This window comes from Sparus aurata, chromosome 23, assembly GCF_900880675.1.
Source record: "Sparus aurata chromosome 23, fSpaAur1.1, whole genome shotgun sequence".
NCBI classification, from domain to species: domain Eukaryota; kingdom Metazoa; phylum Chordata; class Actinopteri; order Spariformes; family Sparidae; genus Sparus; species Sparus aurata.
In genome coordinates this window covers 15,108,085-15,134,373 of record NC_044209.1, presented here as the reverse complement: position 1 = coordinate 15,134,373, position 26,289 = coordinate 15,108,085, and the positions used below count along the sequence as shown (strand labels likewise).

At 43.7% G+C, this 26,289-nt stretch overlaps 2 protein-coding genes across 3 annotated transcripts; one reads left to right on the top strand and one right to left on the bottom strand.

The window, feature by feature from the left end:
• Positions 1 to 719: 719 nt before the first annotated feature.
• bri3 (brain protein I3) lies at positions 720 to 7,283 on the bottom strand. Its single transcript, XM_030407758.1, has 3 exons — positions 6,679 to 7,283; positions 4,722 to 4,830; positions 720 to 1,521 (listed from the first exon to the last, which is right to left on the bottom strand). The coding sequence occupies exons 1-3, from the start codon at positions 6,821 to 6,823 to the stop codon at positions 1,389 to 1,391; spliced, it is 387 nt and encodes a 128-aa protein (XP_030263618.1). The 5' UTR covers positions 6,824 to 7,283; the 3' UTR covers positions 720 to 1,388.
• A 2,450-nt stretch (positions 7,284 to 9,733) lies between these two features.
• tecpr1b (tectonin beta-propeller repeat containing 1b) lies at positions 9,734 to 26,060 on the top strand. 2 transcript variants are annotated; one of them, XM_030407756.1, is made up of 26 exons: positions 9,734 to 9,891; positions 10,115 to 10,214; positions 11,826 to 12,058; positions 12,141 to 12,323; positions 12,422 to 12,544; positions 12,653 to 12,775; positions 13,823 to 13,997; positions 14,115 to 14,215; positions 14,301 to 14,402; positions 16,691 to 16,818; positions 16,940 to 17,535; positions 17,742 to 17,863; positions 17,954 to 18,109; positions 18,200 to 18,349; positions 21,039 to 21,196; positions 21,405 to 21,532; positions 21,876 to 21,969; positions 22,082 to 22,178; positions 22,252 to 22,331; positions 22,956 to 23,012; positions 23,089 to 23,263; positions 23,392 to 23,527; positions 23,667 to 23,759; positions 23,852 to 23,958; positions 24,097 to 24,216; positions 24,818 to 26,060. In XM_030407756.1, the coding sequence occupies exons 3-26, from the start codon at positions 11,834 to 11,836 to the stop codon at positions 24,956 to 24,958; spliced, it is 3,570 nt and encodes a 1,189-aa protein (XP_030263616.1). In that variant the 5' UTR covers positions 9,734 to 9,891; positions 10,115 to 10,214; positions 11,826 to 11,833; the 3' UTR covers positions 24,959 to 26,060. The 2 variants fall into 2 exon arrangements, with proteins under 2 accessions (XP_030263616.1, XP_030263617.1); XM_030407757.1 differs by having other exon boundaries at positions 17,775 to 17,863; positions 24,818 to 24,958.
• The last annotated feature ends 229 nt before the right edge of the window (positions 26,061 to 26,289 follow it).

Sequence of the window (26,289 nt, the reverse complement as noted above, 5' to 3'; positions counted from 1 at the left end):
AGTGTGTTTTCTAAAGCAAGATCTTTTTTAAACCCCTCCCACCCAGTGTATATCTTTCTCTTCTGCCGTAGACAGTTATGTGCATATATATATATAGATATATATATATATATATATATATATATATATATATATATATATATTATATATATATATATATATATATAATATATATAGTATAATATATATATATATATATATATATATATATATATATATATATATATATATATATATATATATATATATATATATATATATATAAAATCTTGCTGCGATGGAAGACGTAGACATGGAGATACTGCACATACAAGGACATAGACATTCTCGATTGATTGTCTGGTTGGGAGGAATGGGGCAGGGTGACTTGTCACAGAGTACTAAGATACAAATCCAGAGATTATACACATTATTGAGAGATCTCTTCAGCTTTCACTCTCAGCATGCTTCCTTGAATCGGAACTCCTCGCTTTGACATAAAGAGTCCTCTCAGACCAGTCCGAAGTCAAAACAGTGATTGAGGTTGTAAAGTCGAGGGCGTTTTCAGATTGTATGTACCTGAGAGGTCTGCGTTGGCCCTGGAAAAAGCACGATCCAGCAGAATAATCATCAAACAAACGGTCAGTGCAAATATGGCCCCAAGAAATAATATCAACAAAAACAGACAGAATGCTGCGGGCTTTCTGTCTGATGGAAGTCCATTGTTCCAGCCGGGACAGTTCACGTCCAAGGATCTTCACACGCCTTTTATTTTTTTCCTCTTTGTTTTAAACATGTTGTATGTGTTACTCCATGTGTCGGAGGAGGCATAAAAAACAAAAAACTAATACATCAGTGATCTACGTGGATCATGTGGTGAGTACAATGTTACTAAGCACAAAACAAAGAAAATGTAAGCCATGTGCCAGCGAATACGAAAAAGGAAAACAAAAACTGAAGCACAGAAACTACCACTGCCTCAGTTAACTCTGGCTTGTCAAAACATATAAAGGAATCTGCTCAGACCCGAGGATAACCGAGCTCAATCTACAGAAGAAATCAATGACTGATGGAATCTCTGATGATCACTCAGCATGAAGTGAAGGCACTGACGACAGCGGGACACTAACAAATGCTAGAAATATCTCCTCTACTGGCGGATGAAAAACACCGTTCAACACGTGCCCCTAATAACAACTCACATCGTAATTCATGGTAACATCAAGTTGATCATTTGTTATACATGACGTAATGGCAACAGCAATATGTGCAATATTAAGAAAAAGATAACAAAATAAAAGACACAAGAAATGCTGGATTAGGTGTGTGTGTGAGTGTGTTTGTGTATTGTGTGGGTCGTCAATGCGTGGGAGCACTAGCGGGGGTGCGTGAGCTGTGGTTTGGTCCCTCTAGCCGAAGGTGGCGCCACAGTTGGGACACCTTCTCTGGCGCAGCGCGAAGCAGAAGAGGAGCCCGAGGGGGAAGAAGAAGATGGCACACAAAATCCCCAGGCAGGTGAAGTCATCCTCCAGGACACCGACTCTGCAACACACACACACAACAGGAACACCGATACAGGATTTAAAACCACACAAAACAAAAATTACTGAATCGGCCCACTAGGTACAGGCCCAGGGCCTCAGGACAAGAACCTCGGTATGTAGTGAATGACTAAGTGTCTTGTTGGAAAGTCAAGCAACCAGAAAAAATCAAAAGAAGAGATGCTTAAAACTTCAAGGACACACAAAACAACAATTGGGACATGCAAACCGACTACAAAGAAACACTAAATGACCAGAAAGAGGCCCAAAACGTCAACAGAGACATAAATGACAACAAAAAGATGCAAAACACCTGACACCAAATAACCTCCAAGAGACATAAAACTAACAACAAAGATACAAATAGAAGCAAAACAGCTACAAAGTGGACATCAGAAGACTACAAGGACATGCAGAACTACCACAGAGACACTCATTGGCCACAAAGGCCCAAAAATCCAAAAAAGTGATGTCAGTGACCATAGAGAGAGACTGAACAACTTCAAACTGTAACCATGTCTCAAACTGTTACAAATCCAGTGTTGTTTTCATCAGTTTTGTTTAAATACAATATAACTGTTAATTATCTACAGTTTCTTATGGCCCGAGACTTTTCAGGGCTTTAAACTGAAGTCTGAACACATTTTTAATCATTTTAACTGTTGGACCCCACTTCTGTAAAACTGAAGAAACTCACAGGTCACATCTGCTTACAAGCCTCCTCGGACGTGACCGAGGTCTGACCTGTATCACGAGTAATCACATTATACTAATAACACTTAACCGAATGCTGGAGTTCCTCCCTTCAATCTCTTGAGCTCTGCCCTGACATTCAAACAACAATCAAGAAGAAGCTGCTCAGTTTGAGCCTGACCTCATTCTAACACAACAAAAAGTTCAGTTTGCAAATTCTTTAGAGATGTGCTGTTTCCTGTTTTTCCATTATTTCTTCTCCCCCCCATAGAGCTCTATCACCGCCTCAACGCAGAACGAATGAAAATCATTCAACACTTTAATCATTTTCTTTCTTTTTCCAAGTTAGAAGAAACAAAAGACTGTTTGACTATTTATAAAATCATCTATTTATAAAAACGTCTAACCTTTGACAATATCTTTAATGTATCTTTGTTAGTATATTCAAAAGGTTGCCAACGTCTTGTTGGAGAAAGCAGAATCTTGAGGTCGCGTCTCGCAGCAGCAGCTTTAATCCAGGTGAACAAAGTACTACCCGTGGTCTCATGACTGCACCACGACGACCAGTGTGGCCACTAAATCTGCCCGAGGCCTCGGGGAGGAATTAACAAACAACACGTATCAACCCAGATCCTGAGGAGATGGGAAATGGAGAACATTTACTGCTAATGCTATTAGTGCTGCATAGCTGTGGATTTTTTGGGGGTGTTAGATTAGATGGGAATAATCTTCATTAATAGGCCTTAATGACACTGATAACATTAGATTGTGCTGCGGTGATGAACTGGGTGTAAACCCCGTTAAGATTTCTCTGGCTCCAAAAAGACTGCGTGCTCACATGGTACTGCGAGTTAACAGTAGTGTTGGGTCTGCCGTGGCACCAGTCACAAGTGTTTGTATTTGCACAGCTTATTTGTGCACGGCTGCTGGGAGCTGAGACTTTTATTGACCCAGGAAACACGGCCTTGATGCAAATCCTTCACATTTTACACACTGCGGCCACAACATACTGTTTGTTAGTGTCAGGGAGCAGCATGTCAGGGGGAGTGAATGTAGTTATATAGGGAAGGACGGTCACAATAACTTTGTCGGACTGTCTCAGAAACAATTGTGATACTCAATATTATTGTCATTTTAAAGGGGATGTTCAACCCAAATTGCGTAATCCACAAATATATATATATATATATATATACACACACACACACACACATTTAAAAACATATTTTTTTATTTTAAAAAAATAATATAAAAAATAATTCATTAATAATCATATATAATTAATCATAAATAAAATGGACTCTGTGGCTGTGTTGAACACGACAGGCAATATTGAGGTTGCAAATGCAAATATGGACGCAAATCGTCAACGTCATGTACATGTTCCACTGAGATGATAAGATGTGTGTGATAACTCCAAACAAAAATACACAAGGTACATTCATTTAACAGCCGTGTCATCGTGCAGCCAGAAAACACCCGAGCCCACAGTCAACCTTTAGAAGACAGAGGTGTTCCTCTTTTTCGGCAACGTTGTAATTTTGAAACACAGTAAGTTTCAGAGGCTGCCGGTAATGATGATTAACAAGAACATAAATAACCACGTATGCAACCGTGTTCCAATAACAGTTCTGAATTGTACATAGATTTTGCCATTGTGTGCCTGTTTCTATATCCATTCTATGTCTTGTGTGTCAAGCATGCATTTCTTTGTTATAAGGCACTTTGAGTTGAATTTTTTTCTATGTAAAGTGCAAATCAATTAGAGCTTGTTATCGTCCTTTCACTTGAAATATAAACAGAAGCAAACTTCGTGACAATCAACAATCCTGCTGAACTGCCGTGTGTTCAAAAGCTACACAACCACATTCCTTCAGCTCCTCCAGTACTTTACAGTATATTCCATTATTTAAATTCAACCAGCCAATGGGAGCACGTGTGATTTCCATCTGGTGTTCCTGTGACTCGTGACCTGACCGGCCTCCCCGGTCACATATTTACAGGCTGAAAAATCATCTGACTGACAGGGTGTTGACTCAAGCACAGTGAAACCTACATAAAACTGTCGTCTGAAAACTGAAAGTCACGTCCGCTCGACACTGGGCCAGGCAGGCTGTCGGCCTGACAACAGGCATGCAGGAATGACAAAAACACACACACACACACACACGGATGTGACGATTTCGGACTCTGAAGGAACTGTGGTCAGAAACCAGCTTAGTCATAGTTTAACCTCATGCAGATCGAGAAAGTGTTCATGCCTGCGGTATGTCCGTCTTCCCTCTTTGTGTATGAAGTGTGAATCAAGTGTATATTTTTGAGCTATCAAGTTATGAAAACGACGTTAACTTATCTTGAAGGTAGTTGTTATTTAGGGCTTTAAATTGGCGTCCTGAAGACAGCAATTAAAACTCAAACTCTTTTTCTTCCACTTTTAAAATCAGTATACATTTGCAGTACTCTGCCCACCACTACAAATGTGTTAAGGTAATGAGTGTGTGCTCTCACCTGCAGGCAGGGCAGCCCCCCACCACCACTACAGAGGGTTGGATGATGGTGTAGGTCCCAGCATAGGGCTGCTGGGCTACTGCGGGGGCCATTTGGGCTGATGGGTACCCTGTGGTTGACAGAGGGAGACGGTACACATGTTATATTTACACGATGTAACCATGACCTTTTTGGATTTTTATGGTTTTTAAGGAGATTTCTGTTAACATGTGACCCCGCACACACACACACACACACACCCAGCACTGTGACACATATAGAGAGCACTTTAGTAATAAAACCCAAGTCAATAAGTTCATAAACACAAGGAAAATAAAAGGAAGTGACACTGCAGGTTATACATGCCGGTATACAAGCTTTAGTCCAGTATGAAGTTTTATGAAATGGATCTATTGGTAAGAAAATACGTTTTTTTAACAATCAAATGTCATGTCAGAGAGCAACAATCTTTGTGGGGATGTACTCTGTGTGTATACGCAGATTTATGGGGGCAATGATACTGATGCATAATAACAGGGAAGGTTCAAAGATCAGTCACATGTTTCCATGACAAAACACCTGCTCGGGACTCGTCTTTAATTCAGGTGTCTGCAGTAAAAAGCTGCCTGGTGAAAGTCAAAGACAGGTCATGCCAAATCAGAGCTGATCAGCGTGTACATCGTTTGTTAGAGGACTCGCTGGTTCGTTTCACTCTCAGGGCATATTGATTTCTTTTCCAACCACCTGTGTGTGTGGGCGGTTATCACCCGTGTTGACACACTGAACTTTGACACTGAACTTCTCAGAAATGTTTACCAACACCTTTTGTCCGATAAGGATGCCGCCCCGCGAAGTCGGACTAAAACTCAACACACTGTAGCTGTACATGCAGTGAACCCACAAGGTTTTATAACAACGATCCCTTTCAGTTGCAGCAACAGACTGTGTTCACCTCGAGAGAACACCAGAAGCACGTGATGAGAGGAAATTACATGCAACTGCAAGAAATGACCCCTCGTTTTAGGATGACTGCCTAACTTCCTCATTGTAATTAGAGCTGTAAAGGTTAGCCAAGTTATCTGTAAATAGGTTACTATTAGATGATATGATATATAGACTTATTTTGACAATCGGCTAATCATTTATAGACTTTTTTGAAAGAAAAAAAATCCCAAATTCTTTGATTTTGGCTTATGAAATGTTTTTTTCTTTGTTCCTCATTTCTTTACTCCTCTATTACAGTAAACTGAATATATTTGGGTTTTGGGGAGATCAAGATATTTAGGGATGTCATCTTGGCCTTTGGGGGGATAAATGATAACCATTTCTTACCCTTTTCTGATATTTCATGGAACAAGCAACTAATCGATTAATCAAGAAAATTAGCCGCTGGTGAACATAATTGTGAATTGTAACCATTGCTGCTTTTATACAGTCACAGTCATGATGATGCCTGTCTCCTTCACATAAAACACACACACATACTGTGTCAGTATGTGCTGTGCTGGTGGTGCAGAGCTCCCTGCAGTGTGAGGAAACTTCAACATATTTCATATTCTGTTGCCTCAAATAAAAAATAACACATTATTTGATTGATTGCCTGTAAACATTACACTATAAACTGTGTTTTTTTGTCATTTCTGTGAGCCATCGTGGTCAACCGCCTTAAAGAAAACAGCGTGTTATCAAATTTATACAAGTATAAATAACACATCGCTATTGCCCTACTGCGCATGCGCCACATTGGAGCACCTGATAAGCGAAACTAATGGCAATTCGACGGGTTTTGTAACTTTACGTCTCAGACACGGTTGATTAAACTCTACCCTGACAGTTAATGGCGATAAGAAAAGCCGAAACAAGTCGACATTTGATGTTTAAACGAAGAAGGAAGTGATGGGAGGTGAGCCCTCTCTTCCTGTCTGGGTACTTTCTGCCCACCGTGCGGGGACCGTGTGACACGAGCGGGGATACTTGCCTTGGCCGTCGGGGTACGGGTATGGCGGCGGGGCCGGCGGGGGGATGGCTCCATAGCTGTTCTGCTGCGGGCCGTACTCATAAGCCCCCGGGACGGCGTTGTAGGCGGGAGGTCTGTCCTGAAGCAGAGGTTTGCTGTCCACCATCTCAGCCGACGTAATGCGTCCTCAACTTGTCCGCTTTTAACTTGATAAAGTCACCAGCAGAGAGGCTCTGAACTCAACTCCGGCTACTCACGAAGAGCCGTGCGACGTTCACTGACGCGCAGTGGCGACAAAAACAACGAAAATAAAGAAAAGACGCTGCGCCAAAATGAAACTTCGTCCCTCTCCATGCGCCAACTTTGTCCCCGTCGGCGCAACAACCCCAAATCTTTCCCCGAGCGTCAGCTTCAGAGACAGGAACGAGGCCGATTTAGTCTGGTAATGGTTAACTTAACTCCATTTCCCTCCGCTCAATTGGTCCTGTAGCACCAAAACAACAGTCATCTGTCATCGCAGCACCTTGTAACTCAGCTGGAAGTCAGAGAGGCTTTTCCTTTCTGTCTGGATTGTCACAAGAGAAGAGTCATGTGATGAGCTGCTGTAGCGCCTCTGCGCACTCAAAGGCTTCTTAAAGCGACAGCTCACGATAATAAAAGGCTGCAGGCTGAGCACTGCAGAGCCAGCTGCTCCACCTCAGAGCACTCCACCTATTATAATGACAGGCCTGAGTACGTGGTGCAGTCACTGTATGTCCATGCTGCGTCTCAGGTGGTGCACATATGAGATTATCATGTTATTTGTGAGACCAAGTATGATTTATGGCTCATAGAGCCTCTCATTAAATGGTTTATACTTACAGAAACTTACATAATTGCTGTCCTGATTATGAGTGGGCCTCCCTTGCGTTGCATAATATTGGTCTCACATCCTCTGATTTAATCAGAGGAGAGGGTTGCAGCAGGTTTTTGGAAGGATAAACAGGATTTTCCAAAAATCAAAGAACAAAACGATCTATATGAAACACTTTAAAGGGGCATCTTAATTCAATATTTCAGCTTTCCTGTTAGTATCAGGCCATAACTTGATGAGAAAACATACATAGAACTGTAAACCTGTGACGCTTTGAAGCTCTTAAAAGATATTAAAACCTAACTTATAATTTATTTTAAGGTGCAACAAGTCAGAAGTAGTCACCTGTTGAATTTATACTCAAAACAAATAACCATTAACTGCGAATACATTTTAGCTGCCGTTAGCCGTGCAGCTAGCGGTTCAGACCGGAAGTTCAGGATGTGTTAGTGTTTACATCACTCGTACAGGAGCATTGGGGCTAGGTGATTAGCATGCTCACACCAGTAAATATTTCTGCAACACACAAGTTGCACAGTGTCGTAACTGTTATGTCTTAACTTCCTGCTGAAAATGTATGTTAATTTTTTAAAAGTTTTCAACTAAGATTCTGACATGTTGCACCTTTTTAAGAGGGGTTTTGTCTTCAGTATCTGAAGTCTTCTAAATCACAACAAGGGAATAGTGGGGGCAATTTTGAGGCACTAGTACTTAACTTTTAATTTTATACCATTTTTACTGCACCGTATTTCGGGGGGAATAGCTTGTACTCATCTTTATTTATTTATTGGGTATTTAAACCTGTGGTCTCCCTTCTTTTCACATGCAGCAGTGTCTGGTCAGGGCATCCTATCATGTTTCAGATGTCTATGCATATGAACTATACAACAATATATATAGTAACCTTGTTCCTCTTTGTTGTCCTGGTTCTTAGCTGTATGTCTACTCAGCAAAAAAACAAAAACAAAAACAAAACAAAAATCCAGAGTGAAATTCCTTGTATGTTTACAACCAAAGAAATTTGGGCAATATACTGAAAGTCTCAGATGGTGTCATTTGAATAACTGTTTGAGACCCAAATAGGTCAAATAATCTTAAATTTAACAAATAGATTAAAAGAAAAGTCAAAACTATGAAAAAAAATTGACCTCCCAGATTTATCTTATGACTCTTTGCAGGGGGCTCCAACCCAAAGTTGGACTGTTACTCCACTGAGCTGCATGTAAACTCTATATACAGTACATAAGCATAGCATATAATGACAGTAACACACTGATGCATCAGTATTAACATTACCTGATAATATATAATATGTGACGGTAAGTAGGCTAGTTGTGATGCTTGCTTTTTCTTCTCATTATGAATGCATCACTTAAAAGGTGAACTCTGTAGTTTTAGGGAATACATTTGAATCAGATGAGAAAGATCTCTTTTATGCCTAAACAAACAAAATAAACAAACTCTTGTTTTCAGGATTGAATAAACAAAATAACTACAAAGTAGTACAACACAGTTTCATACTGTTTTACTTTTTTTTTATATGTGGCGGACCCTGCCACCTTATTAGCTTCAATCAGTGTCCTGGGACCTTATTTTCCTAAAACAGCTTGTTTATTCATTTGTGGAAAAACCCCAATATTTCTGAGTTTGTATTATTACCTCATACAGTATATATTACAATTCTAAGCTTGAATTTCTTGTCCAAACCTACAAAGTGCCCATTTTATTAGCTACTACTTGTACTCACATAGTTAGCTATGTTATACAATTATCTACTACTTGTATAACATAGTCGTTGCTGCTACTTAAACCAACTCCTGATTAACAATTATACAAGATGAGGTCAGCGGTGTGCTTCAATGAAAACCTGCTGCTCAGGTGGATCATGTCTAACTTCGTGTTTTACACTCTGAACAACACAAAAGCAGCATAATATCATTTCCCCACCAAACATAAACGTTACTGAGGCAAGTTGACCATGAATGAAAGTTTCTTTCCGCACCGCTCCACTGTTTCCATCCTCCCAGCTTCTCTCTGCATTAAATATACTGTATCCAAACACGTAAAACCAAACCTTACGCTTCAATAATTCATCTGGCGCTGAATGAATTATTGAAATATGCGCGTCAATCAGCCGAGGCGTCGGAAAGAAAAAGAAAAAAAAAAGAAAAACACAGCCACACCAGAGGGGCTCCTGCGTTCCACCAATGGGAGAGCGAGGTCCCAGAGCTTCGACCAATGGGAGCGCCACTTTCATCCACTTCCTGTTGTGGATCCGGGAGTCGGACGGAGCGTTCCTGTGCTCCACTATGTGAATTAAAACACCACGAATGAGTCCTGTCCTCCACGGCGGAGGTGTTGTTCCCGACACGGCCTCAGGTGTAAGTAAACAGCCGTGTGTGTGAGAGAGAGAGTGAGTGTGTGGCCGCTAACTGCAGCCCCGACCTGTAAACAGATTATAGCCGACTTTGCGGCATCCATATCAGCTGTCTGTGTTATTACGATGCAGAGCGTGTTTTCTCACTCCTCCTCCTCCTCCTCCTCCTCCTCTTCCTCCTCCTGCTGTCATCTAACGTGGATCCAAACATGTTGAATGTGTCCTAGCATGGGCCTCGGAGACGGGAGGTATCGGCTGTTGCACCTGATGTCATGACGCGTCTGTTGATATTCCCTTGACAACCGCGGATCGGATAGCAATATTCAGGTAGGCTGCTGCTGTTGGTGTGTATTCACCCTGGATTTACTGCAGGCCTCTGAGTGTGTGTTTGTGTGTGCGGAAAAGCTCCAGTGCAACAAATAGCAGACATTAAGTTTAGTCCATGAAAATGCATTCTGTCAGAAACGATGTAATGTGATGGGCTTTATTTGCTCCAGGGTTTATTTCTGTGTCTTTAAACGCACCATTTCCGTCTATTTGAATTTGGAGAATAAAGTTCAAGCGGCTGAATGTGTGACGTGACCGTCCATTTGTTTAAAGAAGACGGGGTGAAGGCCTGTGGGTGTGTGGCACAGTGACAGTCAATATCGTAGCGGATTAGTATCAGTCGATAAAGCAAGTGTCAAGGCACTCGGTGAGAATGACAGCAAGACTTCCGGTCATACATTTCAAAATAAAACAGCATGGCCACGCTGTGATGGTCACTTGAGGAAACAAAACAAAACAATCCAAGTGAAAAAAAATTAGCTTAAATGTTTAATGAATAAAAAATTTAAGGATTATACTATTTTTCCCCCCAAAATTTTCACAATAAAATGTGTTTGCAGGTCTTGGAGACTTGTTAATTTGGATAACACTGTGGGTACCCTAGGTTATATAGGTAGAAGAATAGGTGTAGGACCATGATGCACCTGGTTGGGCCTATATTTCTTATATTTACCAGAGCAGGAGAGGCATGCAGGATTCCTTTGCTGCATACAATAAAAGCCCACAGTGCAGTCAGTGGCTCTTTCATTTTCATTTTGAAGTTTGAAGTTTGAAAGTTTGAAAGTAGGCCTAATGCTTATGTGAAGAAAAATTGTATAAAGCCTTTTGTTTCTCTAGAGGAACCTGCAAGTTAATTGATAGTTTGCCTTCAGTGATGTCACTCAGTGGCTTAATTGCATCATGGGTAATGTAGGCTCCAGGTTTTAAAAAGGATACATTTTGATATCTCTGGGTCTGTTGTATTGATTTAGATCATTTGTTTTTAAAACCAGGGCAGACCGACATCACTCATAGACTATGAATCACACCTGGAGCAATAAAGTCAAGTTACTGAATGAAAACTCTTGTGAATTAGACAAGATACAAATATGTAGGTCATAAAAACTGAAGGTCTTTGTGCAGAAATGTTGTTGTGATTTTCTTCTGAATTGGGAGTGAGGTGAACAGTGTGCATGCGTTTTTTGTTCTGATTTCGTCAACCCTGTTAATCCAAAAGGTGTGCAACAGTTTGCTCTAAGCCTAAAAAAAGTATTAAAGTCACTATAATGTGAAATTTGTGAGGGTCTGTCATGTTTGCTTACATCTAGCACCATAGCATGTTATGATTAAATCAATTAATCAATGAAACAATAAAATGCAACAAAGTCTATATAATATGACATATCTCATCACATATTTCTCATATGCCTCAAGTCTTATTTCTTATTAAGGTGATTCAAGCTACCAGAGAGGCAGAATAAATGTTAAAGAATGAATCTAAATGCAAATGTAGCCTTTCCCCATGATCATAACTCCTCAGCATATCAATAAAGCCGAAGCATACCAAGTCATAAAGTAAAAACTAGACAGCCTGGAAAGCTGAGTGCTGTCTCTGTCTCTGTCTCTGCTCAGGGGCCATCATGCCCATCACGCTGCTGTGGGCCGTGGACGTGTACGGCCGGGTATACAGCCTGTCCACAGCTGGCCAGAGGTGGGAGCGTGCAGACGACCTGCTGCTGGAGCTGAAGCGCGTCTCCGCGGGGAAAGGCCGCTGCTGGGGCATCGGCTGCGACCACCGTGTTTACCTCAACATGATGCCCAGCGAGACCCCCATCCGCTACAGGGAGGAGACCTACGAGAACCAGGTCGGCCTAAGTCCAAGCACTCTAGATGCAGACGCTGTGTGTCGCCAGTGATCAAGTGCTCTGTATGTGTGTGTGTTTGCAGAGGTGGAACCCAGTGGACAGCTTCACCGACACGCTGCTGCCCACCGACCGCTGGCCGTGGAGCGACGTGACCGGGATGAATCCGCAACCGCTCCACAGCTTCGAGCTGCCCTCCCACAGCTGGGAGTGGGAGGGGGACTGGTATGTGGATCAGAGCTGTGGAGGAGAACCCAGCCAGACCGGGGTAAGAAACACAAACATGCAGTCATTTCACTTATTTATTTTTTCTCGCTTTCTTATTTTAATGATGATGTCGTCATGGTGCCTTCTCATATTCTTCAGGGCTGGGAGTATGCGGTCGATTTCCCAGCCAACTTCTCCCCGGACAAGAAGTGGAACTCTTGTGTCCGTCGGCGGCGCTGGATCCGCTACAGGAGATATATAGCACAAGGCACCTGGGCCAGGGTTTGTACACTCTTTGGTTTTACTCTGCATCTCTCATTTCTGTCAGTGTGGAGAAATTGAGTTCAGGTCAGAGCGAAGTTGCAAGTCAAAGTCTCTGTCTCTCTGCAGATCCCTCTGGACAGTCCCAGGAAGCCGCCGCTGCCCCTCTGTGACATCAGCTGTGGTGGTTGGGAGATGAGTGACCAGTCTGGAAGGTATCCCTACCTCTGGGGCGTGTCACAGCAAGGACAGGTGAGTCATGTGACAAAAGCCATTTTCAGCCACAGTTCATGGGAAAATCAAACATAGATATCATTTCTCGTACCTGTAGTGCCATTTCTCCATCTGGATCGTTTTGGTGTGAGTTGCCAAGTTTTGGAGATGTCTACCTTCTCTCAAATATGATGAAACTAGACGGCTCTCAGCTTGGTTTGCTCAACATGAGAACTATTTTCTTTCCATATCACCAGATAGAAGGAGGCATGCATCTACCATTGATGAGAGGTGAGGTAACTAAGCTAGCTAACAACACGGCACGGCAGAGGAGGATGCTAATAATGTTTACATCCCACGCAGTCAGGAGAACAAGCCTCTCATCCAAGAACAGAGTCAGGCTTCCTTCTGTGAGGTGGTACGGAAAGAAAAAAGACCCTACATGAAGCAGCTCACAACAAGCTCTGTGGATATTCTTGAGTAACAGTAACTGCTGTTGAGTTAATGTGCCATCTGGTCCCCATTATATTCAAGAGAAGGCAGACGTCTCCAGAACTTGCAATTAATAGTATTTTTGATTTTTGGATGAACCGTCCCTTCAAACATATGGTGATTTCCTTAAAAATAATTCAATACAAAATTAAAGGTTATTAAAAAAAGCACAGCGGTGAATATATGTTGCTCTAGTTGTATAAATGGAGTGCGTCTTCCCTCCTGACCGTCTCTACGCACATTAATCTGTTATACAGCTCAATGTGTCTCAGGCAAGCTCGCTGATTAAAAGCAAAGGTTTGAATTTTATTAGATGAAATGCTGCAAATGTGGCTCAGTCAGATACTGGAGCAACAATCTGCTGCCCCGCTGTAAGTCCAGTTCAGTTTTTCGGCCACCAGAGGGCAGCATGACCTCACGTAATTTCTTCTTGAGGGGTTTAATACCCATTGGACTTGATGCATCAGGAACAGGGCTGACATTATATTTGGAATAACAAGCTTTAATGATTTATATACATTCAATATATAGTTTTGAAGATGTATGATTTCATCCCAGCCGATCCAATCTCATGACTTCATCTTAACCATGCAGGTGTGGTTCAGGGAGGGCATCCACCCTCGGGTCCCAGAGGGCACCACCTGGGAGGAAGTAGAAGTGCCCAAGGAGGTGGCTCAGTTGTCGGCAGGCCCCGGGGACCTTCTGTGGGTTTTGCTCTGGGACGGGAACCTGATGGTCCGCACAGGCCTCAGCCTGGACAGCCCGACTGGTCGGCATTTATTATAGATAACATTTACCCCAAAAATATATTGTTTATTTTATGAACTACGCTCATCACAGTAACAGGGATATCTTGACCAAACGGCATTTTCTTTTTTTCCTTCAGGCACATCGTGGGTGGAGGTGGAGTCACCAGTGAAGGAGGTTGAAGCTCTGCATGTATCAGTCGGGGTCAGTGTGGTCTGGGTGGTCACTAAAGACTACAAGGTGAGCCTCAGCACCTCACATGTATTAAACTCTGACCAGCTGCTGCTCTTACATGTCTGTGTCTGTATGTCTTGTGTGTTTCAAGGTGTGGTTCAGGCGTGGCGTGAACTCCCACAACCCCTGTGGCTCCGGCTGGATCAGCATCGGAGGGGAGATGATGATGGTGGATGTTGGACTCAATGACCAGGTTAACAGATTTCTGTTCATAGTGTTCACACTGATCCGGTTATTTAGGAGCTGTACCTAAACGGGAAGTCTGGATTATTACAGCCAGCTTTCTATCATTACAATGTTGGTATTGTATACAGCTGGACAAATCCGCCAAATCGCAGTACGTCACCCATCAGCAGGAGTATTTATTGGTCCTGAGCGGTTGCAGTGCATTCTGGTTGCTGTAGTTTTTCTACCTTTTGAGCCAAAGCAAACACCACAGCCCTCATTTCCCTGTCTTCTCTGGTCATGTAGCACCAAATTCAGAAAGAAATTCAGTCTTTCTTCTGCGTAGACTGTTTGAAAATTTTGAAGTATAGAGTATTTCCATTTCATATTACTTTCTAATTCTCCTCCATTAAATATTGCACTTTTTTTCTTCAAAACATTTACATGACAGCCATAGTTTATAGTTACTTCTTCATAGGGATGACTGAGTACACCATTATTTGTATCTGTGTCTGGACTCAGAATGGGTGGTGCTTGAACTGGAATGGGTTTGGATTCAGGTTGACCCAGATTTGCTAAAAGTCTTATTTATTTGAAAGCTATCTATAGAAGAGCTTCATAATTAATCTTCAGATCAATGTCTTTGATAGTAAGAGTAAGAGAACTAGTTACAAAACAATTATTTATAAACCGTAATAATCTTTACATTGGCTTTAACCTGAGTAACATTTTGAGTTCAGGACTTTAACTTGTAACAGAGTATTTCTACACTCTAGTATGTCTACTTTTAGACACAATGAACATAAAAAATTTTACTAAATCTTCACACTCCAGTCTTTTTTGAATCCTTTCTATAGCCTGCTTCCACCACAGCAAGCCTCTGCTCTCAAGCTGCCACCCCTCTGACCGATTCACTCTACCCTCGCCTCTGGATCTGGTTTCAAGACGAGCCAGATCAGGCCTGGGGTCAGGGGCAAGGAGTCTTCACTCTGTATCTCACTGCTGAGGACTTTGCTAGCACTGCAAACCCACATCTCACACCCTCCTCCCCTTCGGTCTCTCACCTCCCACCTGCTCCCCCTTGGTTCCTCTACCTCTTAGCCCCGCTTGGTGCCCTGTAACACGAGCACAGGCTGCCGTTCCAGCCAATGTCCCGGCAGTAGCACCTCAGGCCCAGCCTTATATATCCCAAGACTATATCCCCACTGGCCTGACATATGGGAGACTCCCTAATTAGAAGCTGGCCAAGGCGTCGTCATCATATCCCATATTTCATATTTCAGGGCTGTAATTATGGATATGGCTTGTGTGAGGTGGCGCCAGTGTTACAGTATATGGCCTTATAAAGTAACAGTCGTCTGTGTCCTACTACTGCCTCTCATACGTCATTGAAGTTTTTTTTGGTTGACATTTGTTAGGATTACATTTAATCCTAGTTATTTTGGGAGTTATTTGGGAAAATGTTTACATGTGTTACGGTTCGAAAACCACATCATTTCTCATACAGTCCTGTGCTGCAGCACCTCTGTTCACCCTCTGTCTGAACGCTCCGTCATAGTCACTGTAGCTTTAAGGCCCTCCTCTGCTCTGATTGGTCAGCTCTCAGAGGCCTGAGCAGGCACCAACCACCATGTCTCTGCATCCGCTCTGAAGGTCCCCAAAAGTCCCAGCGGCCTGTTAAAAGCACAATATCTGAGGCAGGCTGTCTCCATGGAATGAGTGCTTAACTTTCACAGCATTTAGACAGAAAAGACAAAAAAAACATACTCAGAACTCACTTTTTATAACACGGGACCTATAAAGGTGCACTCACCATGTAGTTTCGGTGTAGAAACTGTAACCAGAAGATCATCATTGACTGATTTTTTTCGCCTACACAAACTTCTAAACTAAATTCTGTTCTGCCAAACTGGGAGAGCCACTTCAGTATGGGTTCAACCTGAACCCTTTTCTGCCGCTGTGGTTTGCCATCCTGGACCACGGCCACCACCCTCTGCACAGCACCTTCACCAGGCAGAGGAGCATGTCAACAAAAGATTGTTGTCCCAGGCCGTTAGACTTAACTCTTTGCAAAGTTTTAACCTTGTGGAATATTTTCTGGTGCAATTTTTCCAGTTTTTACGGTTTTAACTTGACAGGGGTTTTCAGATGTTAGACGTTAAATTTCATACTGTTTTACATGATGTTGATATTTGGCGGACCCTGCCACCTTTGTAGCTTCAAACAGTGTTCATGTTACAGCAGGTATGTGTGTGTCTGTGATCATTGTTTTTCACCATTGTCACTGTACATTGTCTTCTTCTCTTTATCTGTCAGGTGTGGGCAGTCGGCGAGGACCGCGGGCTGTATTTCAGAATGGGCGTGACCCCGTCTGAACCAAGCGGAAATGGCTGGATCCCCGTTTCTGCCCAGTGGGGCAACAGTAAAAAGGTTATTCCACCCAGGTCTGTATGAGTGATCAAGTTAAATCCTCCTTATTCCTGTCATTACACCACCAATGACGATGATGACACCAACTTGTTTATATCAGTTTTTACTTTGGTCGTGTATTTTATTGATTTGTAGGAAAGAGTGCGAGCTCAGTGGCCAGATGAACGAGGCTTCAGTTCTGAGCTGCACAGACTCAGACTCCGAGTTAGGTCCTCCTGAAGCAAAAAACAGCGCCAATGACACCCCGGTCCTAGAGGCAGCAGCGCCCTCTGTGGTCCCTTTAGGGGGAGGCGACTCGCCCACACCTCCCCTGAAAACAGAGGATGCATCCTCAGCCTCCCAGCAGGACGCCCCCAAACCCTTCATCCCTGCCAGCGACAGCTTTATCAACAGCCTAGTGTCAGACCGCGACAGAACGTCCACCACCCAGCCTTCCATCACAGAGGCGCCGCAGGAAGAAGGCGAGGAGCTGTCCCCGGCCCCCATACTCCCGACGCCTGTGGCTGAAGGACATGATGTCCCCTGGATGAACGTGGACCTGGAGGGGGCAGAAGCAGCTCGGAGTGCCCAGGCAGCGGGGCTCTCGCTGGGCGATGGAAGCACTGCTGCCACTTACTCTCTGGAGACCTCTCAGGGCGTCGGAGAGGAGGACGGGCCAGTGTGGACCTGGATCTCTGGCGGGGGCTGCGACGTGGATGCCAGTTCCCAGATCAGCTGGCTTAGTCCCACAGGTACATGGATCTTCAGGTTTATACACTTAATTATCAATGTACTAAAATCAGTCAATTTGAGTTGATTGTCAGTTTCTATGTGTATGTCTGTGTTGATTGTTGTACCCCGTGTGTCTCTGTGGATTTTTACATGTATAGAGATATACTTTGCGTGTCATCTCTATGGTTGTCTGTCTAAATGTGTTGTTTGTACGTGTCTCTGTCAGGTCCTCTCACCAGCTCCCTGTCGCTTACTCCAGTTCAGTCAGCAGCCTGGAGCGAACAGCAGCAGCAGCAGCAGCAGGAGCACAGAGAGGAGATCAGCAGGAAACCTCTGGAGAGGAGCAACGTAAGACTCGCTTCACTTCTCATTAAATAATCACAGACTGGACCGGTCATTTTCTAAATGTTTGCGCATGCATGTGGTCGATTCCTGCAGTCAGTGTGGGTGCGTAAAGGTGCGCTGCGCTGGTGGAGGGACTGGAAGCCTCAGCGCTGGGTGGATGTGGGCGTCGCTCTCGAGCAGTCCACCAAGTCCGACGGCAGGAAGGACAGCATCTTCTTCGTCTACTACACACAATACGATGAGAAGAAGGTGGGTTTCGCTGTCAGGCTATGCTTGGGTAAAATTCTTCTGAGCAGCACTGTAAGTAAGACTTTCTCGTCTGTCTTATTTATTTTGCAGTACCTCCATGTGTTTATAAATGAGGTGACGGCGCTGGTTCCGGTGCTCAGGGACGGCCACTATGCCTTTGCTGTGTACACAGCTCAGAGGATCAAACAGAGGTGGCCTCTGGTGTTGGCAGCTCAAACCGAGAGGGACATGAACGAATGGGTAACAAAGAAACACAGAGAATGCGTTCGTAGTTTTGTTTTTAGGGCCTGAGCAGGTCTCGACCAGCAAGGTCCCTATTGTTTTTGTAGTGATGACTTTTTTGTCCAAAATGATCGCATTTTTCACTGCCTGAACATACCGTAAAACTCACCAAAGTTGGAATGTACATCACACCTGCCGAAAAATGTTATAATCTATTGTCGTTGTGAATTTCCACCACTAGGTGGTGCTATAATCAAGGAAAGTGCGTTTTGCTTTATAACTCCTATGTACTTTATCGCACATTCGATATATTTTATATCCACGTGTTCAGTGAATTGTGCCGAATCTTGTTATATAGGCCACGCCCATTTCCTCCTCTGTTTTTTTTCCGATTTTGCAAAATGTCACAAACCTACCTTTTCGAACTCCTCCCAGGCGTTTTCACCAATTTGCACCAAACTTTGCACACATCATCTGTGGACCCTCCTGACAAAAACTTTTTAAACGAATTTTGATATTTCAAACAATGCTCAAGTTATTAGATAATATTAATCCACATTGGTGTGTCCGAATGACATGAAACTCAGGTGACTACTTCCCCATGAGCTCCCGAGGCTCTGTGCAAAATTTTGGCCAATTACCACTAGGTGGTGCTCTCTAAATTGAAGTATTTTATATCTCTATATCGGTAGGTCAGATTAACACGAAACTTGGTACAATTATTGCCAATGCCCTCCTGATGATAGCTGAAAAAGCTAAAAGCTGTTACTAGAGGACTCTGTAGCACCCCCTGGAATATTAAAAAGCCAAGCTCCGCCTCCTGCATGCACATACATGAATGACATTCGGTATGCATATGTATCATCACCAGATGCACAAAAAGCATCAGGGTACCAAACTGTCACTCCAACAGGAAGTCGCCCATTTTGATTCAAAGTTCCCATTTCACCCCCATTTTGATCCATTTCCATGCCTCGTACTTTAACAAACTCCTCCTACAGATTGAACACCACAGACTTCCAATTCACTCAGTATCATCCTCAGAGCTTTAAGATGAAAAGTTATCAAAAGCTTTCGCCTACATCAAACATGGTGGGTGTCATGGTGCGGTCTATTTTCATGCTTTGCCATAAAGCATCAAGTCCTTATAACTTCACCCTACAATTTCTCATGTACACCAAATTCATCACACATGTATACGATGTTGCTCTGAATACCTCCATGCATCAATACTGTGTCATATCCATAGCGCCACCTACTGGACACAAGAATTCAGACAAATATACTATTTACATGACATGTATAGGTTTTTTCGTCCATATCATACACCACAAGATGACATGCAACTAAAAGGTGACCACACCCTCCGACAGCGTCGCCGCCACTCAATAATCAAAACACAACTGACCACAAATTTGTTTGAGGGATTATTCACCTGTAGTCCATTTTGTATTTATGTAGATTGCAGAGAGTTCTTCTGACTTCAGCGTACATTATTTAATACAGGCAGGAGCAGGCCTCCAGCTCATTAAGGAACAACTTCCTCATTCCTATCTGGACCAAACTTCACATGTTTGATAACAGTCCAGCCCTGAACACATAGGCCAATATACAGTCATAGTCAGAGCGCTACATGATGGACACAGGAAATGCCACTTAACCCCTTCCTGCACTGTCCGAAACCCGGACAGTTAAGAGATGCGTACACAATAATCAGGCAATGGCGCCGGGTACGCAGCAAGCCCTGACACACGTGGACTGCGAGGGCCCGCCCATCACTGCTTGCAGCTTTCATTTTTCATGACAGAAGTGAAGTCATACATAATTTTTTGAATTCTCTTGTTTGAATTGTGCGACCGAAGCCCATAACTGAAACCTTGTAGAGCTGACCTCGCATATCAGCTAGTATAAAAAGCAAACTAACTCTTCTCTCACATCGCTACAGTTGATAATATGGCCAGAGCTGCGATTGTCTTTTTCCCGTGCCAAGGTGACGGCCATGTTGGTGTCGGTCCATTGAGCAGTTTCACACAATACTAATACTAAAAAGTGAGACTGATATCTTTACAACAAACTGGGACCTTCTTAATTCACAAAGTTATCTTTAAAATTGGCAAACATCAAATGGTATCCATAAAATAAATTCTCTCACACCAGTGATACAAATAATAGTGACAATACCGTTGTATTTAGAAATTGAAATATTAGGAAAGCTGTGTGGTGTATTTAAAATAAAAGTTTGAGAAAAGTTTCAGATTAGTTCTTTGAGCTATAAATACGGATATCTTATGTAAAAGAATCGTCTTCTTTCAGGAGACAGTTTATCTAATGGTTTAAGGGTCTAAGTTTAAGATAAATGTTGAGTCCCCTCAGCCAGTTTTGTATTTTTGTCCACAAACTCTAGATGTCAAAAAATGTCAAGCAGTGTTGTAGAATATCTTCAGCTGTAAGATTCTGAAGTAGGAATCGTTTCAGTCATATTGTTCTGAAAAACATTTTCAAGGTGCTAAAGTAGTAATTCATCTTCCCCAGCCGAGCAGGCTGAAATCGGACTACCTTTGTTTTGGGTTGCTGATCTGACACCATGTTGCAGATGCACTGATCTGCTGGCTTGTTTTAGTGTCATTTCCATCTTTCACATCACATGTACCAGCTGCTCACTGCTGATCTCCTCCCTGCCGTTTCTGGGTGTGTCCTGTGTCTGTAGCTGTCCCTGTTGTCTGACTGTTGCTGCGAGTGTCGAGGGATCACAGGTCCCCCATCCAGACACGCCCTGTGGTCCACAACCTCGAAGGGAGACGTCATGGTCCACGAGCCGTCCTTCTCCTTGGAGGCGACCGCACACACGCTGGCCTGTGACCTCATGTGAGTGTGATACCAAACAGCAGTAGTCCTGTTTAATTAGTTTTTACGCTTCTCTTTCTCTTCACCTGGTTTCCCCATCTGCTACATCAATTCTGCTTCCTGTCAGTTAACGTGTTGCTAACCTGCTGCTCTGCATGGTGACAGAGTGTGTCTGTGTGGTGATGATAACGTGGCTAACGCTGGGTGCTTCCGCTGTGTGGTGCTGCAGGTTCTGGCGGCAGGTCCCGGGTCACCTGCGCTGTGTAGAGTCTAACAGTCTGGGGCTGGTGTGGGGCATCGGGTGGGACGGCACCGCCTGGGTCTACAGTGGGCGCTATGGGCCCCAGCCCACGTCGGGTAAACATGCCCCTGTGGATACATATCAAGCCTTATGTTTCCCACTTCATGTCCTTCATGTCAATGACTTGTAAAATCCTTTTTAAAATCCCTTCAAATCTCCCTTTTTCCCTAGTTTGTCATGCATTTATTACAAGTAATGAAACGATAATCGATCAGTCAATCAATCACTCAATCAATCAATCAATCAACCTTCTTGCTAACAGCTTGTAGTCTGTGTGCAAGTGCTTAGCATGGTTTAAGAATTTACTGTCTGTCGCAGTTGTAGAGACACGTATGCACACTAATGTATACTCTTTCTTGACGAGCATTACATCTGTGTCCTTATTTGTGTTTCATGCAGAGGATGCAGTGCAGATGCACCAGCAGACTGACGTCAGGAGCGTTCATGTGTATGAGAATCAAAGGTGGAACCCCATGACGGGATATACAGACAAGTAGGAACATTTCATCGTTTACAAAGTTTGATAAAGTCCTTGCCATCTTTATCTCGACTTTTGTGTGTGTGCTGTTTGACTGCTCCTAAAACATATAACATTCCTGCTCCAGAGGACTTCCTACAGACCGCCCCATGTGGAGTGACGAGAGCGGACTGAAGGAGTGCACCAAAGGCAACACACACCCGCCCTCCCCTCAGTGGTCCTGGGTAGGTGGGGTCTAGTCAAACACACTCATTTCTTGTCTCGTTTCACCAGCAGCTAATCCTAACTGTGTTTCAGGTGTCAGAGTGGGCTGTGGACTACAACGTCCCTGGAGGGACGGACAAAGAAGGCTGGCAGTACGCGGCAGACTTTCCCGTGTACGTATTGTTACGATTCCCCAGAAAACAAAACCTGAAGGACAGGGGGTCGCAGAGCGGGAAACTAACAGGGGACTGCACAAATCACAAAAGGGTCAAAGCAAACTGGTCCCTTGGTGTCTTATACGACCAGGGCCTAGGGGAAACCCTGGCACAACATGAAAGTGAGACTTCCCTCATCCCATCTCCCAAGCACCACAGGCAGCAAAGCGTTTTTACATAGTTTTATTCAAAAACATAGCGTGTACACAAACACACAATGCTGGTAGTCTGGGAGAACGGAGGAGAACCTCCAGGAACTGGGAGGAGCCAGTCCTTAAACTTCTGGCTCCGAAGCAGCAGCCCATCAGCTCAGCCTGCAATCACTCAGACACACCTGCAACCAATCACACACACATACTCTCACTCACTCAGGTAAAAGAGGGTTATTGAAACAGACAAATAGAAACGTTTATGACCTCTAGGGTCATAACAGTGTCAATGGGAGTAAAACCCATGTATGTATACATAAATAATGTGTATACATATATATTATATGTGTATATATATACACACATATATATTTTTTTGATTGAATATGTAAGAAAGACATCTGTGAATTCGCCTGACTCTCCGTCTCTACAGGACATTCCACGGCCACAAAACCATGAAAGACTTCGTCAGGCGCAGAAGATGGACGAGGTAATTAAAAATGCGCTGTGTTAACACATTTCTGTGGTTTCTTCAGCATAACATTAATCACGTGACCCGTGTACAGGAAGTGTAAGATCTCGCTGAGAGGTCCGTGGCAGCCTGTCCCGCCCATCCCTTTGACAGACATCTCTCTGATGCCGTGCCTGGCCCAGAGCAGGATGGAGCAGGTGCCTGTCTGGGCCCTCAGCGACAAGGGAGACGTCCTGTGTCGTCTGGGAGTCAGCCCCCAAAACCCTGCGGTGAGAAAACAACTTTCTTACTTTTAGATGTTTCCACAGATTTTACACCCACTGAATATTCCTAGAGGTTAGATTTTTTACATCACAGTAACAATAATTTGATTGCTCTAAACATCCTTCTCTCATAGGGCAGCTCCTGGCTACACGTGGGCACAGACCAGCCCTTCAAGTCCATCTCTATCGGGGGAGCCAACCAGGTGTGGGCCATCGCCAAGGATGGAGCTGTGTTCTACCGAGGATCTGTGTCCCCGCAGAACCCTGCAGGTCAGCTCAAGATGTGACACTCACAACGAATCAGCGAGATAAAGTGGAAATGTTCAAATTTCTGTCAAGGGCCAATGATGGTTGTGTTGTTTGAGTACATGCATTAGAGCCCGACCTTCGCGTTCTGGTCCCTCTACAGGTGAATGCTGGTACCACATCCCGTCTCCCCCTCGACAGACTCTCAGACAGCTGTCTGTTGGCCGGACCTCCGTCTTTGCTGTGGATGATAACAGTGAGTAGCGGGTTTTTCCTTTTACAGAAACCAAGGACTCTTGGAAATAATTATTTAAAATCCTATGAAAAACCTTTTTTGTGTTCATGTAGGTAACTTGTGGTACAGACAGGGCCTCACACCCAGCTACCCACAGGGCTCCGCCTGGGAGCTCATCTCTAACAACGTCACCAAGGTTACCGTGGGGCCACTGGACCAGGTCAGTGTTTCCGCATCCGCCATCTCTGCTTTGAGGACGGGGATTTAGCCACCAGGAACAAGTTTTATCAATATGTGGCGGCAGTGATTGTTGGAACCGACTGTGAACATGATTGCTCAGTGCTGTTGTTCTCTTCAGGTGTGGACCATAGCAGACGGAGTTCCAGGCTTCCCCACGGAGACTCCCGGAGCTGTCTGCCACAGGCTGGGAGTGGGTCCCATGCAACCTAAGGGCCAGTCCTGGGACTACGGCATCGGGGTGAGTGTATATATACAACCTCGTATTCAGGTTGCATTAAAAAAAAAAATGACATTCAATCAATTTAAACTAAGCCTAAACAAATATAATCATACAGAAAGAGCCTAGAGCTTATTGGTTCCTTATGAAGACTTAAAGGGGCAGTTTATACGATATGACCAGAATTTTAGTCTAAAACAATCAAAATGAACAAAAGTTAAGAGTATGAAGAAACAACAGTGTTGATGTTATATCAAAGATGTCTACGTATTTTGTAGCAGTGATCTCTACTGAAGTTAGCCTGCTAGTATTTAAGAATATAACAAAATCAATCTCTAGATAGATATTGTGACACCCACTTTCCCCACTAGTCAGAAAAATGTTAAGCTTTGTTGCCCCCTGTGGTTTATATAGATTTCTCGCCAGTTCTTACAAATTTCACCTTTAAAAACTGCTCACAAATATAAAGTTTCACCCACCACCTGACAACCAGCCAATATCAAGAAGCAAAAAACGCCAAAAGTTCAGCAGTGTGCAAGTAAAGTCAGAAGGGAGAAATGAGAACGTCCATGCCTGAGAGCCTTGATTTGCAGTACTGAGAGTCTTCTATGTAACCCTCCAGGGAGGATGGGAGCACATCAGTGTGAGGGGGAACTCCGCAGAGGCTCCTCGCCCCCCTCATCCTGGCGCCGCCGGAACCCCCCGCAGCCCGCTCCCTGCACGACCTCCAACACAAGTCAACGGGAACGCTGTGGGTGTGTAGCACCCTCCCATCTCCTCTTCCTCTTCCTCCCCCCACTTCTCCTCCTCCTCCTCCTCCTCCGCCCCCAGCCCTGTTTGTGCCTGGATCCACATCTGTCTCCTCGGACCATTCCCACAGGCCCTTATCCCTTCGTGTAAAGGGAATGCACAATCGTACCACTGAGTTTATACCGTATTTTTTTGGGTGGATTTGACTCTTGATCGATGGATGAATGTTGTTCCTCCGGGGGACGATTTCCCAGGCGGAAAAAAAATCACGTCGGTATGCAGTGACGCCGAAGAAGGAAGAGAGAGCACAAGAGCATTTAGGTAGAAAGGATCTTGATGTCTTGTGGGATCAAAATGTAAAAGTGAGTGCATGTGTTTGCTCTAGGCTTTGGCTACTGGGTGTTTTTGGGATCTAGCAATAGCTTTGTCTCTTCTCTAGATTATCCTGTGAAAACCTAAAAGGGGGGGGGTCTTCATTAAAGGGCTCGGGTAACTAACTTTAACACCGCCCCACTGTAGCCGAAGTTGTCTTGGTTTCTAGAATCTTGTTTTGTTTCTTTTTTTTGTTTTTGCCTGTCATACGTTTGCATGTTATTTATTTATTATGCATTTGTTGAATTTTGTGTCTCCATATGTTTTGGCCTGTTATATGTTTGCAATGGAGTGTTCCTGGCACTACAAGTCTCCACAACATCGGAGCCCTTTTCCAAGATCTCTCCTCTCCATACATCAAAAAAATAAAACTGCTCTTTCAACTACATGTGACCACAGAGAAAAATATGGAAAAATTCAGTCCGCACTACCAGATGATACCTCTCTATCTGCCTGCAATAAGGAAAGTTCTTCCCCTTATCATATCATATCCGTACAAATTACTGCTATGACCACAATCTGACCGTGACTGACTGTTGAAACCGTGCGGCGGGCCTGAATGTCGCCCGTGACTCGACATTCATCTGACGAGGGCGTTAAAGTGTGAAATAAAAGTTTCAAAATATTCATTTATGTTCTGAAATCATTTTGAGTCGCCTCGGAGAACAAGTGGATTGCAGTTTGTGGACTGACGGCAGACAGAATTCACTTTTTGTTTTAATAAATGGATTGTGATATTTGTGGAGGGCGCCTTTATTTGCTTGAATTCACTGAAGAAGGCAATGAGATTTGAGTACTTTCACACTTAAGTCAGTCATTTGTCCATTTTTAAAAGCTACTGAAAGGGATATTAAAGGAATACTACAGACAGCGGTGTCTCTATGATCCTCTCTCTGTTCCCAGACCACACAGTGCAACTCTGCTATCGTGTGGCATAACATTGTTAAGCGTACGTCAGAGTAAATTCAAAAC

Excerpts from the sequence above, each read along its gene's own strand:
- bri3 (XM_030407758.1), bottom strand. The coding sequence starts at position 6,823 with ATGGTGGACAGCAAACCTCTGCTTCAGGACAGACCTCCCGCCTACAAC. Across the intron at positions 4,831-6,678 it reads CCCGTACCCCGACGGCCAAG|GGTACCCATCAGCCCAAATG; the intron begins GCAAGTATCCCC and ends TGTCAACCACAG. Across the intron at positions 1,522-4,721 it reads GGGGGCTGCCCTGCCTGCAG|AGTCGGTGTCCTGGAGGATG; the intron begins GTGAGAGCACAC and ends TGTGTGTTGCAG.
- tecpr1b (XM_030407756.1), top strand. The coding sequence starts at position 11,834 with ATGCCCATCACGCTGCTGTGGGCCGTGGACGTGTACGGCCGGGTATAC. Across the intron at positions 12,545-12,652 it reads CACAAGGCACCTGGGCCAGG|ATCCCTCTGGACAGTCCCAG; the intron begins GTTTGTACACTC and ends GTCTCTCTGCAG. Across the intron at positions 24,217-24,817 it reads CCTGGGACTACGGCATCGGG|GGAGGATGGGAGCACATCAG; the intron begins GTGAGTGTATAT and ends GTAACCCTCCAG.